This window comes from Lonchura striata, chromosome 3 (assembly GCF_046129695.1).
Source record: "Lonchura striata isolate bLonStr1 chromosome 3, bLonStr1.mat, whole genome shotgun sequence".
Classification (NCBI taxonomy): Eukaryota; Metazoa; Chordata; class Aves; order Passeriformes; family Estrildidae; genus Lonchura; species Lonchura striata.
In genome coordinates, this window is record NC_134605.1 from 44551280 (window position 1) to 44565600 (window position 14321).

General features: G+C 45.4%; 2 protein-coding genes across 3 annotated transcripts in view; one reads left to right on the forward strand and one right to left on the reverse strand.

The window, feature by feature from the left end:
* Positions 1–659, reverse strand: part of PCNX2 (pecanex 2) — a 149571-nt gene extending 148912 nt beyond the window's left edge. For both annotated transcript variants that reach the window (XM_077782114.1, XM_077782113.1), the window contains exon 1: positions 476–659. In XM_077782114.1, coding sequence (XP_077638240.1) covers positions 476–628 — 153 coding nt within the window. In that variant the 5' untranslated portion in view covers positions 629–659. The remainder of the gene's footprint in view (positions 1–475) is intronic.
* A 4762-nt stretch (positions 660–5421) lies between these two features.
* Positions 5422–14321, forward strand: part of MAP3K21 (mitogen-activated protein kinase kinase kinase 21) — a 40053-nt gene continuing 31153 nt past the window's right edge. The window contains exon 1 of the mRNA XM_021527112.3: positions 5422–6160. Within this exon, the coding sequence (XP_021382787.3) occupies positions 5422–6160 (739 nt within the window). The remainder of the gene's footprint in view (positions 6161–14321) is intronic.

The following is a 14321-nucleotide window of genomic DNA, read 5'->3' on the forward strand; positions in this document are numbered from 1 at the left end:
TGCATGTCACAAAAGCCATGTGATTTACCAGTGACATTCAGCAAGGGGTATTAATTAAACGGTATCTGGATTTTTCCATTTATTTACCCTTCTCAGCAGGTAAGACTGAATCAAACTTAAAAAACAAAACAAAACAAAACAACACCAAAAAACACAAAACACCTGTCTCCAAAAGAAATTTTTGGACAAACGTCCCCACGGTCATTCAGCACTTGCAGAAGCCAGCGCTGCACCCCTACCCAACTCCTTCGGTAGGGCTAAGGGGTCCGGCCCTTGCCTAGCGCAGCCGGCGGACTCCTCCCGTTAACCTTAGACACAAAACCCTCAGGTAAAGCCCAGAATGCCCAATATTTACGCCCCGCAGAGGGCAGTTTACAGCCGGCTGAGCGCACACGCCCTCGCCGCCGCCGCCTCCGGGCCCACCCCGCGGCTCCCACCTCGGCCCCCGCTGCCGCCCTTCCCCAGCCCCTCTCACCAGGTGTAGGGCCATGGGCAGCGTCAGCAGGAACAGCCACAGATAGAGGTGGCAGCTGTTGGTGAAGGCGCCCTGCTCCGGGTCGTGGTACCAGCCCCCGGTCAGCGCCGCCCACACGCCCTGCCCCACCAGCCGCGCCGCCGGCGACACCATGGCCGCCCCCCGCCGCCGCCACCGCCGCCCCTCAGCCGCCCGCCGCCGCCGCCGCCATGCCGGGCGCCCGCGGATTCTCCCATGGTGCCCCGCGACGCCGAGCATCCCGCCCGCCCCACCCCGGGCGCCGCCGCCGCCGGGAGAGCGCCGTCACGGGCCGCCCCCCGCCGGGCACCGCTCTGCCCCGCCGCGGGGCCGGGCCCGCCGCCCCGCCGGGGTCCGCGCCCGGCTGCCGGCAGCGGCGGCAGCGCTCGCAGGCCGCGGGGCGGAGCGGGGCCGGGCCGAGCCGCGGCGGAGCGGGGGCGGTTCTGGCGCGGGGGTGTCCGTCACGGCCGCGTCCCGCCCCGGGCACCGCGAGGAGCGGTCACAGGTGCAAAAAGAGCGCGGCACAGGGGCAGCCCCGGCGGCCGCCAGCTGGGCTGCGCGCCTCGCCGGCCACTCCCCCACCGCCGGGTTCTCGCTGATCCTTCCCGATACATCACGAGTTTCCGATCTGCGAGCTCTGCCCAACTTTCGTGTCACCCGTTTTGCGTTGACTTGAGATGTGTTTTGGGCGGGATGGAGGAAAATTCCTCAAAACCCCCCCCAAAAAAAAACACATTCGGATTCTTTCAATAATGGGTTTAGGGAAAAGCCCAGTCTGCCTTCGTTGGAGGGTTTCATGCAGCGGACCTCAAACTAGCGGAGTGAGGAGGTAGGGGGCGGCTGGAGGAAGCGTAGGCGAAGTGGGTGAGAGGGGGCCTGAAAAGGTGATGAAGCTGAGTGGAAGCTTTGAGCAGGATAAACTAAAGTCGGTGAAGAATGAGGCATAATGATACCAGGTATATTCTTAGGGGACACCTCCAAAGGAAGGGGTACAAGGGTGGGTTGTGAACACCAGGGCTGACCTCACGCTATGCTCACCACCTCCCGTCCATGACCATCAGAAAATAATGGTGAAATTCAATTTTAAGCGTCTCACCGGTCCCTTCTAGGGACTATTCCACATGTGTAGACCTTTATTGGAGTCAATTTTGTGAAGGATGCATGTATGTAATGGATACATCTCGCATACATCACCAAATTTACCCTATTTCAATTGTTCCTGACCATGGCTACAGTTTCATAGACCAAACATGCCATTCTGCTGTGTTTTGTGTGGATTTTTGGGGGTTTTTTTGACAAAGGTAAGAGACCACAGATGCTATTATAGTAATTGTGAGCTCATGAACCACATACCTCAGCCTTCTTCCTGATGTGGCCATGCTGGATGCTAGTTTTGGCTTGATGGGAGGGATGATACAGCACAATGAACAAGCAGTTGGGAGCAGGGGAGGAATGGCATCATCTCCCTCAGCAGCACTCCCACCATTATATGCCTGAGGCTCTACAGCCTTGGGGCTTGAATACTTGCTCAGTGTGACCTCAGGAAGTTTCCTGAGCTGAATGAAGGAGGCACAGTCTTGGCCATGCCTCATGTGCTACTCCTGTAATCACATCTTGCCCAAACTTCTGCCCTGTTGAGTGGTATTTTTTTATCCTTTGCAGGTTCTTTTCAAAGATGTCAAAGTTTATTAAACCAATTGTAATGATTGAATCAAGTGAAATATGCAGCTAATAGCAATGTTTTGATGTATGATAACTAAAAAGTAGTTTCAGAAACTACTTAAGTCATTTTCCCACAGGCAGACAAGCAAATAATTTTGTTTACATGCATAGCTCCAAAATAGAAAGGTGGGTCAACTAGGGCGCAAATAGAAAGCTTCTTCAAAACCTCCTCTATTCTGTTTTTTGAGACATCTAACTTATGTAGGTTACAATGTGGAAGGCCTAGATTGTAATTGATATTAGGTTGACTTGTTGGTTTTGGCTGTGATAGCGTCAATTTTCTTCTTGGTAGCTGGTACACTGCCACGTGTTGGATTCCATATGAGAATACTGATGATAAAACAGTGATATATTGGTTGTTGCTATGTCATGTCTTTCTTAAATCTAGGAACTTTTTGTGTCTCATGTCCTGTCAGCGAGGTGGTACAAAAAAGAAAAACTGGGAGGGGCAGGTGACTGAAACTGCCCAAAGGGTTATTCTAGGCCATATGACAATATTGGCCAGTATATAAAGTTGGGGGAAGAAGGAGGAAGAGGCAACACTTGGAGTGATAGTGTTTGTCTTCCCAAGTAACTATTACACGTGATGGGGCCCTGCTCTCCTGGAGATGGCTGAACACCTGCCTGCCCATGGAAAGTGGTGAATTAAGTCCTTGTTTTGCTTTGCTCATGAGCATGGCTTTCCTTTCCCTATTAAACTGTCTTATCTCAACCCACAATTTTTCTCATTTTTGCTCTTCTGATTCTTTCCTGAATTCTGCTGTTGGGGGAGTGAGTGAGTGCCTGCGTGGGGCTTGGCTGCTGACTGGAGTTAAACCATGACACATGTCCACACATCACTTGAATCTTTGAACTCTTCCTCATCTTTGGATAATGCTGACACCAAGTATTTTTTGGGTATAACAATACTTGCAGTTATGAAGGGTTCCTGTAATTTCCAGGTCAGGATATGTGTTCTGGACACAACGTAGAAGCACAGTATTGTAGCTACGGTTACAGGAGTGCCAAAGATGAAAAAAGGGACCCCTTTTCTCAACAGAGAGATGCCAGTGAGGGTCTGAGCCGCCTGTACGGCGCTCTTTTAACCGGTAACTCCACTAGGTGGTGCCGTCAGGAAAGTTAAGGACACTTTACACTGTTTTGGGTTATAATATTTCCATTATTGGAACTCCTAGGAACAGCAACTATACACCAAGATCCTGGAATGCTGGGTGCTGAAGAAACACTGCACAAAGTCTAACCCGAGTGCAGTTATTGCTAGTGTACAGTGGCACTTCAGAAAGCAAATTCTGGAATAATAGCTCTAGATAAATATTTAAACATTTCACTGCACTGCAACCAATACCTTGTCTGACCCAAAACATTCCACACTTAATTAGTTCCTGCAGATTCTTTTAGATAAAAAAGTACAAGGTGGAATTTGTGTGGCAGGACGCTTGTATTACAACATACTTTATGGCTTTTATAATAAGGCAAATATGCAGATAAGGGAAAGGCTTGTAATTACCTCTCTGAATAGCTGCAAGGCAATGTTATATTAAAGGAAATGGGAGAAGACTTGATAGACATGCTGGTTCTGCATTCTTTCTTTTTTTGTTAATGTGGTTCAGTAAGTCACCTTAGCATAATTGTATTTTTTTTGTGTGGTGTATAACTATAAATACAGAGGGATAAACAAGAATTTATGATTTTTGAATACTGTAATTTTTTTAAATTACTGTCTTTATGTTCAAACCCTCCTTCTGTGGTATCCAGCTGCAAATTTTGTGTTTATGTAGAGATGTACAGTGCTATGAATGTAGGTTTTTCTACAAAATTGAGTGTTCATTGCATCAGGTCATTCAACACAGCAGTGCAGTTTTACACCTTTCCCAAGCTTTTGCTGTCCTCCTCAGGGCCTCTGCTGAGGAGGCCACATCCATAACCACAGGTCCCACAGCACAGTGATTGGCTCCTGGCATGAAAACTCATTTCCTTCCACTTTGAACCACTGTCTCACACCACGCTGGCAAGATGGGAGGGCGTCCCCAGCCCACGCACTTCCCTCCAACTTCCAAGGAAAGGACAACTGTAGTTTAGAAAGTGATACAATTTTTCCACTTAAAACCAGGAGAATCTTCACCCAGAAATAGCACATACACAGCATTTGCTATTTTCAGGCAACCTCTTAATTGAAAGGATTGTGAGATCACATCACACAGGGCTGGGACTCTATCAGCCCGTGCATGTTCAGGGTGGTGAGCAGGGGAGAGTTGCAGTGGGTTCAGAGGAGGGCAACAACGATAATTAAGGGCCTAGAGCATCTCTCTCAAGGACAGGTGGAGGGAGCTGGCCTGTTCAGCCTCGAGCAGAGATGACTGAGAAGGGACCTCATCAATGTCTATCAGTGTCTAAAGGGAGGGTGCCAACAGGATGGAGCCAGGCTCTTCTCAGTGAGGCTGAGCAATAGGACAAGAGGCAACGGGCAGAAACTGATGCACGGGAAATTCCACCTGAATATGAGGAAGAACTTCTTTACTGTTAGAGTGACTGAGCACTGGAACAGATTGTCTGGAGAGGTTGTGGAGTCTCCTTCACTGGAGATGTTGGAGAACCACCTGGCCTCAATCCTGTGCCATGTACTCTGGGATGGCCCTGCTTGAGCAGGGAGCTTGGAACAGATGACCCCCCGTGGTCCCTTCCAACCTGACCCATTCTGTGAGAGCCCACGAGCGGCGGGGGCAGGTGGCAGAGCAAGCACGAACGAGGAAGTTCGGTTTCTTCGGAACGCTCTCGGGGTTTGTTCCAAAGGAGCCCCAAAACCGCACAGGGAAGGCGAGGGGAAGCTGCGGCGGAGGCACCCGCCCCGAGCCCGGTCTGCAGCCGCTGAGGGACAAAAGGGGGGTCACAGCCCCTCCGCCTCGCCCCCGCTCCGCGGGACCGCGCCCTCGCCACGTGACGGCGGGCGGCCAATGGGCGGGCCCGGGCGGGCGGGCGCGGGGCACCGGCGCTGCCCTCCCCGCCTTTCCGCGCGCGCCTGCGCTCTCCCCGCCGGAGCCCCGCGGCGGCGGCGGTGACCGGCAGCCCCGCCCCTGCCCGCGCCCCGCCCTCCCCTCCCGCGGCTCCCGCTCCGCGGCGGCGGCGGCGGCAGGTGAGGATGCGGCTGGGCGGGCGCTCCCGCGTCGGCGGCGCTGCTGCTGGTGGCCGCCGGGGCTGAGCTCGCTGCCATGGCTCTGCCGGACGCCGGGGCGGCGGCGGCGGCCGCCGGTGGTAATGGGGGTCCGTGCCCGCTGTGGACGGCGCTGTACGACTACGAGGCGAGCGGCGAGGACGAGCTGAGCCTGCGGCGAGGGGACGTGGTGGAGGTGCTGTCGCAGGACGCGGCGGTGTCCGGCGACGACGGCTGGTGGGCGGGGAAGATCCGCCACCGCCTCGGCATCTTCCCGGCCAACTACGTGACCCGCCAGCCCCGCGGGGGAGCGGCGGCGGGGGGCGGCGGGCGGGGGGACCCCGCGGGGACCCTAACGGAGATCGACTTCCAGCACCTGGAGCTGCAGGAGATCATCGGCGTGGGCGGCTTCGGGAAGGTGTACCGGGCCACCTGGCGGGGCCGCGAGGTGGCCGTGAAGGCGGCACGGCAGGACCCCGACGAGGACATCACGGCCACGGCGGAGAGCGTGCGGCAGGAGGCCAAGCTCTTCTCCATGCTGCGGCACCCCAACATCATCGCCCTGCACGGGGTCTGTCTGCGGGAGCCAAACCTCTGCCTCGTCATGGAGTTCGCCCGCGGCGGATCCCTCAACAGGGCCCTGGCCGCCGCCCCCGGGGCCGCGGCCGCCCGCGGGGGCCGCCGCATCCCCCCGCACATCTTGGTGAACTGGGCGGTGCAGATCGCCCGCGGCATGCTCTACCTGCACGACGAGGCCATCGTCCCCATCCTGCACCGGGACCTCAAGTCGAGCAACAGTGAGTGTCGGGCCGGGCGGTGGGGGGAGGTGCCGAGGGACCTTCGGACCGCGACGGCGAGGGGATGTCCCCGCCTGCGGCCGCGGGGCCGGGGGTGTCCCGGCGCGGCGGCGCTGGCCGCGGCGCGGGGGCGGGTGGCCGGGCCTGGACGGGCTCCGTCCGAGAGCCCTATTCCACCGGGGGATGGGTGTCGCAACTTGGGCACCCCGTGCCAGAAGCTTGGGCAAGCGGCAGGTCGGTTTGCCGGGCTGTGAGCTGGCTGTGAACTCGTGGAAAGGTCGGGAGGAACCGGGGGTACCTTCAGCGCACGCAAACTCCTGCCCCCTTAGAGCGGGATAAAATCCTGTGCGCAGCCACAATTGGCGAATCTACAAGGCTGTTTTAACTCTGATGCGTTGTGTGGTCCTGCCTTTTAAAACTTACCCAAGGAACCAAGCGCCTTGTAAAGAAAAGATTTAATAAGGGTATCACTTCTGTTTCACTGCCGAACAGTCATGTGTTTCTGTTTTTCACTGCATGCATTTAACATTGTTAAAATTTACCCAGTTAGCCAACATTGAGGTGGAAAAAACAAGTACCTTAATACCAGTAGATACTGTTCAGATGCCAGATTTGCTTTCATCCCTTGGCTGCACCTGCAAGGAATGAGGGAGTTGCTCAATTTGTGCTTAATGGCTCCTTGGTCCATCTGACAGTACAGAAGCATCTGAGTTTTTGGCCGCTGTGCATTTGGAAAGCTGGCTTACTAGAATATGGTGTTTATAGATTGCCGTTGTAGTTGTGTGTAGAAATGATGACCTGAAAGTTGAAATCTCTGTGTTTCCCTAAATCTCAACTCTTTCATTTTTGTTCTGAGCGTTCCAAAGGTGCAGCAATGTGTTAGACTATTGTTTTTTCCAGCTAGGAGTCCTTAAGTAGTCCAGTAGAAATAAAAAAGCTTCGTTCAAGTTTGAAGCACTTTGTTTAAGAGGCTGTGTGTCTCGAAGGTCACCATGCATGGGCTGTTAAGACAAGGCTCAGTCATGGGACTGACTGTTCTGAGAATACTCTCACTATTTGTTAGATAAAGAAAGAACCTAGCTCAGCTGTGTTTGTGATTCTGTTTGTAGCACAGACGGTGAACTCTTGTCCATTTAGCGTCATGGCCAACACCTTTATTTCTAGCAAGTGGTCTGTAGCCCAGGTTGTGCCCTTTTCATTTGCTGCTGTGTTCAGAATGAGTATTCTTGAGTATTTATTTAGTGGCTCTCCTTAGACAGTGGGCTGCTGCATGCTAGCAGCATGTTAAGTGACAGTGACAAAGTTCGTGTCTGAAATAGATTCATAACCCTGTGGTTTAGCATAATACTGGGAGCTGAGTTGGGTACTGCTGAGAATTGATTACCATTATCATCTCTTCATACAGTGGTAATGACAGAGCATTTAAAAATATATTTTTGATTATAACCTCAGTCTGTGTGCCTATTCACTTCTTCCATTATTAACTCCAGTTGCAGATGCACTTAACTTGAGCTAGTAGATCTCTCATCTGTATTTCTTAATCTTAGCAAGATAACTTCAAACAGACTTCTTAGTTTGAAGAAGTATTGAATATGCTAAATAGAATTATGTCTCTTGACCATCCACCTAAATGATAGAGTTAGAAGACAATGGTGCACTGGTGGTACCATATACTGTTTAACAGCATGAATATAAAATGACTGCAAGTCATGGCAGTATCCCCCGTTCTGGAAACTCATCCATTCATCGAAATTTCCCTTCATTCTTGTTCTGTAATCTTTTGCAGTCTTGCACAGTGAGAGTGGAATACTGCCAGGGTTGACTGAGCGATTTGCTTGACGTGGATAGTAGCAGTTCTGCAGTGGCTGCAACCTCTGGCAGGGGTCTGGCAGCACCCATTCCTCACCTGCTCGTCACTGCTTTCCAGGCACTGCTTGTGGTAGTGGTTCAGTGCTCACCCTTAAGCAGCTCTAGGTAGTATATGAATGTATCAGTTTTGTGCTAGCTTAGTTATTTTTGTTAAAAAGGATGTTTTTTTCTTCCTCAACAATAAATTTTAAAAATGATTGCCCTTAATATGGTGTGGTGAGGCATGCTTCTCAAACTACTTCCCTAGCAAGCAGTCAGGGACTAATTTTTCCAGCCAGGGAAAGGGAGCCCCTTCTACCAGTGTATTTGATCCAGAAAAGGTATGTGTCTGGGCTTGTGGTTGGCAGGCAATAGCAAGCATCTCAAAGGCAAGCATGTTACTTCTCTCAGTGCAGTTTTATAGAGTTGGGATCTCTATAGCATATCTAGTGTGGTTTCACTGAAGCCAAATTGACAGGACTGAAGAGAAAGTGCCACAAACAGAAGGGCTATGAGAACAGCCAGTTTTTATTAACAGCAGTGACTATCTAGGTTTGAATGCTCTTGTTTAATTTGGCTGATTTTGGGAGGTCGGAAAAGTTCTGTGTTTCTATCAGAGTAAGGGAAATTAATAGGTAAACAAATGTTTTCCATATTGGAAAGGAAAACTAACAAACTTGGTTTTGAAAGCTGAACAGGGAAGTAAAGTGTAACTCATGAGTTTTATTAACAGCAGAGGGAGTTTCTTCAATTCTGGAATCCAAGTAAAATAGATTTAAATTTTCAGGCTTTTCAGAAGCAGACAAAACAAAAGTGTAAAGAACTCTTAGCTTTAGATGTGTGTGATTAAATGAAACATAGTAACCATGGTCTCTTAATGTTGCTTTACAAGTTTAATAAAGCTGTTGCTTTATAAAACATTGTGTGGCTGAAGTAGTGAGAAGTTTCACTGACAAAGATCATGGCCTATTTTGAGAATAACTTCTCATAAGCAGTTCTTACATTTCTCAATATGCTTTATAGATTAAGGGCATAATCTAAAATTAAAGATTAAGATGTGAGCTTTACCTAATCTAAAATCTAAATAAAAATAATGGAAGAATTTTTTTTTCAAGCCATCATTGTTAGTCAATGAATTCTGAATTAATTGATGCTTTAACTGAAAAAATGTCTCTAAAATTGTGAAAATACTCAAATGTTTCTAACTCTGTCTTCTGGGTAGGAATTTATTCTTGATTAAGCATGCCAACTGGTTATAAAAAAGTTAGGTTTTACTGGAAATAAAAGACAGGAATTCATCTACAAGACTAGATACTAATAGTTATTTTTGTCTTTTTACCACATCTCAGCTGTTTTTCTGACTCTTTGGAAGGGCATCTTTTTTTCTCTGAGGGGATAAAATTTCTTTCTTCTGAGCAAGGACACCCCATTAGTCTCAATACCTGTGGTTGTGTAAGGGCTCAGCATAGCCTCCCCTGATTATTCTATCCTGAAGAAAGCTAGTAATATGTTCAGGTAGGATATGTCACATTTTCACTTTCTGAAGTCAAGGGTGGAGAAAATTGAGGTTTGGGATTCTGGGGTTAATTTCAGACTGGGCTACTTCTGCCTTTAAAAAAATGCACTTTATCTCTAGTGAAGCAGCCTTGTGTACTTGTAGGGAGCATTGCAATAAGTTCAGAATATCTTGCTTATGGCATAGACCTATCCATGATTACAAAGTTGATTATGTGTAGATTAAGTGTACTAAACACAGTACTGATAAAGTGCTCTGTGCTCGCTTGTCATAGATGGATATGCCAGCAGGGTTCAGTTTGCTGTGGTTTTTACCAGCTCCTCCAACAATCCAGGCTCCTTTGCAGCCCTCAGCTCTGTGAAGGCCATTGAGTTTATATTGCTTTTTGAAATTGTCAAGGTTAGCTTGAGTTTCAAGGGTTGTTGAATAAGTCCATGGAAGTGACAGTTCTAATGAGAACTACTTAGAATTTGAAGGAATCAAACATACAAGATGGCAACCCACTGTAATGTTATGTTCTTCAAACTAGTATAATGAGTAGCAGATAGAGAATAGAAACTATTTGATTTTAAAACCTTAAAAGAATATGTGATGTGTTTTGACAGAACTGTTGACTCAGTAGCTTTTGTTGAGGCAAAGTGTCCTGGAGTTTGAAAAAAGTAAGAACAAATTATCTCTGGTTCTTTGCTTTTACAGGTTATTTGTAGCAGAATTGCTCAAATTATGCTACTAAATACCTTCTAAAATAAGATGGAGATGTTTTCCAGAATTCATGAAAACTTTTCTCTCAAACTTCTCTGTATAGCAACTTTAGGCTAGCTGTTCAGGGAGAGGAAGAGTAAGAAACTAGAGTTAAACCTATCTGCCATTTTCTGAATTGATTTTATGTTTTCTGAAATCACTAGGGTGCATAATTTTTCCCTTTACTGTTTTGAAGAGGTTAAGACTTTTTCACATCACAAATGCAGCTGTTATTAAATGTTTGAAATGCAGAATCTTGTACAGTTACCAAGAGAATTCAAAATTACATTCTTACAGTATTACTATTGTCTTCGGTAGTTTTGGGAGAGAAGAGAAATGAATTTTCAGTAGATTTGAGCTTCAATGTAACTTCCTTTGAAAATACAGTTCCAAGATGCCCACTGATGACAGTGAAACTTGGAATTTTTTCTGTCAGTAGCACTGTGCCAATTACTGCTCACCTACTGTGGTGTACCAAAACTAAAAAACCTGATGTGTTCTGCATCTCAGTCTCCTCCTCCTGACACTCCCACTTGTAGAACTTACAGTCCCATATTAGCTTCCACATCTCCAGTGTCCCTGATGGGCTAAGCCTGACTGTCCCAATGTGCCTATCTCCAGTGCTGGGTGACTTGGGCACCTCCTGTAGCATGCTGCATATGCTGTAATTAGTTTGACATTGCTTGTACTGCCTGGCTAGCTGCTAAGCTGCTGGTGGCTGGTGTCTCTGAGGTCTGAAGGGGAGTGGATGTTTTTCCTGGCAGAACTAACTGCAGTTCCTCTGCCGGAAGGCAACCGATTTTCATAAAATCCATAGGAACCACGTCTTTGAGAGTGTGGCATCACTTTGATAACTGTCAATCGGGTAGAATAGTGAGCCAGAAGTTATTTAGCATTTTAAAATCTGTAGGCTGTAGTTTTCCATGCTGTCTTCGTATAGGAAGTGAAGGTACTTAAATGCTTTACATTGTTCTTCATTACTTAAAATCACATCAAGTTAGAAATTATGCCAGGTGTACCATGTTCCTATCCCATCTCTGAGAGACGGAGCCCTGCCTTGTGCTTTGCTGTAAAAATAATTTTGCTTCATTGCAGCATTAAGAACTGGTCATACGTTCTGAAGCATCTGGAAGCATATATGCAGGAAGGAGCACTGGTTTTTATAACCTTTTTAACTAAGTATTCTTAAAAAAAAAAAAACACAGAAAACCAAAATCAAACCATCTCCATGCAAATACCAGTAGGATTGCAAAATTTCTTTCATTTGGGAAGCAACATGAGTTTTGAAGGTTGTGGTTTACTTAAAGTTAGCATGCCACTGAATTCCAGGAAGTTTTTCTTTTGAATGTCCTTATGTCACATGAAAGAGTTCTGTGTTTCATGAAACATTGCTCCCAGTAATTTTTTTTTTTTTTCATTATTTCATGTGTGCTCAGACTATGTAGGCAGGGATTCTATTTTTTGAGAGGCCCTGAAGGTTAGCTGGATTCTGTGGGAGCATCAAATGCTTAGCAGCCTTGAGCTAGAGTATTATTTTTTCCAGTTCATTAAAGTCAGTGCTATTTGTTATACCTGTTTTAATATTCACTTGATATATATGCTTGTTGCATATGAGTATGTTGTGTTGTTTGTGTCCAGAAAGATGCTGGAATTCAAGAGAGAACAATTTTGAGTAATTGGTTGCTCCGACTGTCTCGATCCACCATAGAAATAACTAAAGTGTTAATAATTATAGTGTTAAACTGTTGTAGAGGCCTAATTTCCAGTTGAAGGATGTGTTTCAGCATTTAAAAATAACATTCAGGAACATTATGATTTTAGTACAATATCCAGCAAATGAAATTTTGTGAACTACAGCTCTATAACAATATTTGTACAGTCTAAGCTTTCAGAGGAGGAATAATATCCAGCAGTTATTTTCTTTGTAGATGAAGACTTAACTGTAGTAGCCATTTATTTCACCTCAATTACTGTCTTCTAAATTTGCTTCTGTTTGATGTTTTTCTGTGTTTCAAGTCTGGACATTAACAGGTGAGAAAGATTACTCATTAATTTAGAACAAAGTCCCTCAAACTTAACAAGGCTGAAGTATATTTACATGTAGTGCTTTATGCTGAAAACAAGACTGTAGGCTGAAACACTAGCTATATGTAATTTGATTAATTAAAACCTCATGAACTTTTAATACCCTTATTTATAACTCATTTTTAATTCAGACTTTAATTTTAATGTTTTCCCAACTACGTCCATCTGACAGCTGTAGAGAGTTGTTTTTATTTGGTGTTGAGACTGCATCTCTAACAGGTTGGATTATTTAGTCCAGAGTAATATTACTTTGATCTAACTTGGTTTTTCATGTCTTCTGCTCTCTGTCTTTGTTTTGTCATTGTAAAACACCAAGTGATCTGGTTTCTAACTTTTGTAAGATTGGTTTGTGGGTGGTTTGTGTGTTTGGTTTTTTTTTTTTTGTTGTTGTTTATTTGGGTTGGTGGGGTTTTTTTTGTTTGTTTGGGGGTTTTTTTGGTTTTTTTTTTTTTTTTTTATCTGCTTGGGTATACTCATTCCTAGCAGGTTTCTTCAGGACTTTCATTTGCACCAGGGTTTCTGGTGACCTCTTCATGGAGAATGTGGAGAGTCACATTCTAGTCTGTATGTTGTGTTTGTTGTGTCACTGTTTTTAATGATAAAGAGTTCTGTTTTGGGGTAGCATTATAAATTTAAGTGTAGGACTTTGGATAAGAGTGTTTTTAATATTTGTGTCTTAAAGAAGACTTCAAGCATTATTTGGGTCAATTTTTTTTTTAATAGCTAGTGCCCTAAAGATATGTTCATATACCTCTGAAAATTATACTGAGCAAGCAACCCATTTCCACAAAGGTCAATGAAAAACCAGACAGCTAAACACCTCCCATTAGCTGTTAAAATATTTATACAATTTTGTTAATTCCCCTAAACAGTGAAAAATAAGTTTAACTGCTGACCATAACACTTGTTAAATGAGGTATTGTACTTAAATAAACAGACTGCAAAGTGTGGTTGGGATTTAACCATTGGTGTTGTTATCCAAGCATTAGAAGAAATTGAGATATCAATTGAGTTGTCAGTTACAGATAATTCCTCCATCCTCATTGGAGCTGCAGGGACAGGACATGTCTTTGGACCTTCTTAGCAAATATTAAAAGTTCCATGAAAATGTTCTGCAACCTCAAAAGAATAGAGAAGTAACACATCACTGAACTGTATTTGGATATTGAATGCTGCTTTGTGGTTTCTTTGACCTTAGAAGAGAATGGCTTTTTGTTTGCAATCTGTAAGTTTTCTTACCACTGAGTATGAACTTTCTCCTAAACTTGCTTCAGTGTTTCAAGTTCTGAAACAGGCTGACCTTGTACGATAAACATTTGCAAGGAGCGGTTGCAGCCTAGGGTAATTTCTGTAATTTCTGACCTTGAAATTTATTTCTAATTATTTATTAAAATTTAAGGCATTGAAATTTGTTTCGATGATTTTCAGTAATAATTCTTCTAAAAATGCAGATATTTTTCTTTTTATTTTTAACCTTGGGTTTTTTTTTGTTTATTAGAAGCAAAATTATGGCATTTAAGTAAATATAAAAACATATTATATTCAGACACAAACAGATAAATACCAAATTACTTGGCTGTCTATATTCACAGTACAAAAATAACAACTAGTGTAATGTACATTCCTGGATTGACAGCTTTAAACTACATTTCATCATTTTTACCTTGCTTGACCATGTTACTAATAGCCTACCCCAGTCCAGTCACTGCAAATAAGTGGATGTTGAAATTTTAAGCCTCTTACTGCATGTTAAATTCATGGTTTAAATATGGCAAGTTGGAAAAATTGCATATTTGTATAATGTCACGACAGAAGTATTCTTCCTTCTTGGAACTTCTTGCCAGCTTTAACTTTTTTTATGTAGGATAGGGGTCATAGCTCCAGTTAAATCAGTCCTAGACATGCCAATGTTGGCTACATAATCATTCTTTGTTCTCTTCATAGTGACTAAAATCTGTGTTTTGGCAGGTG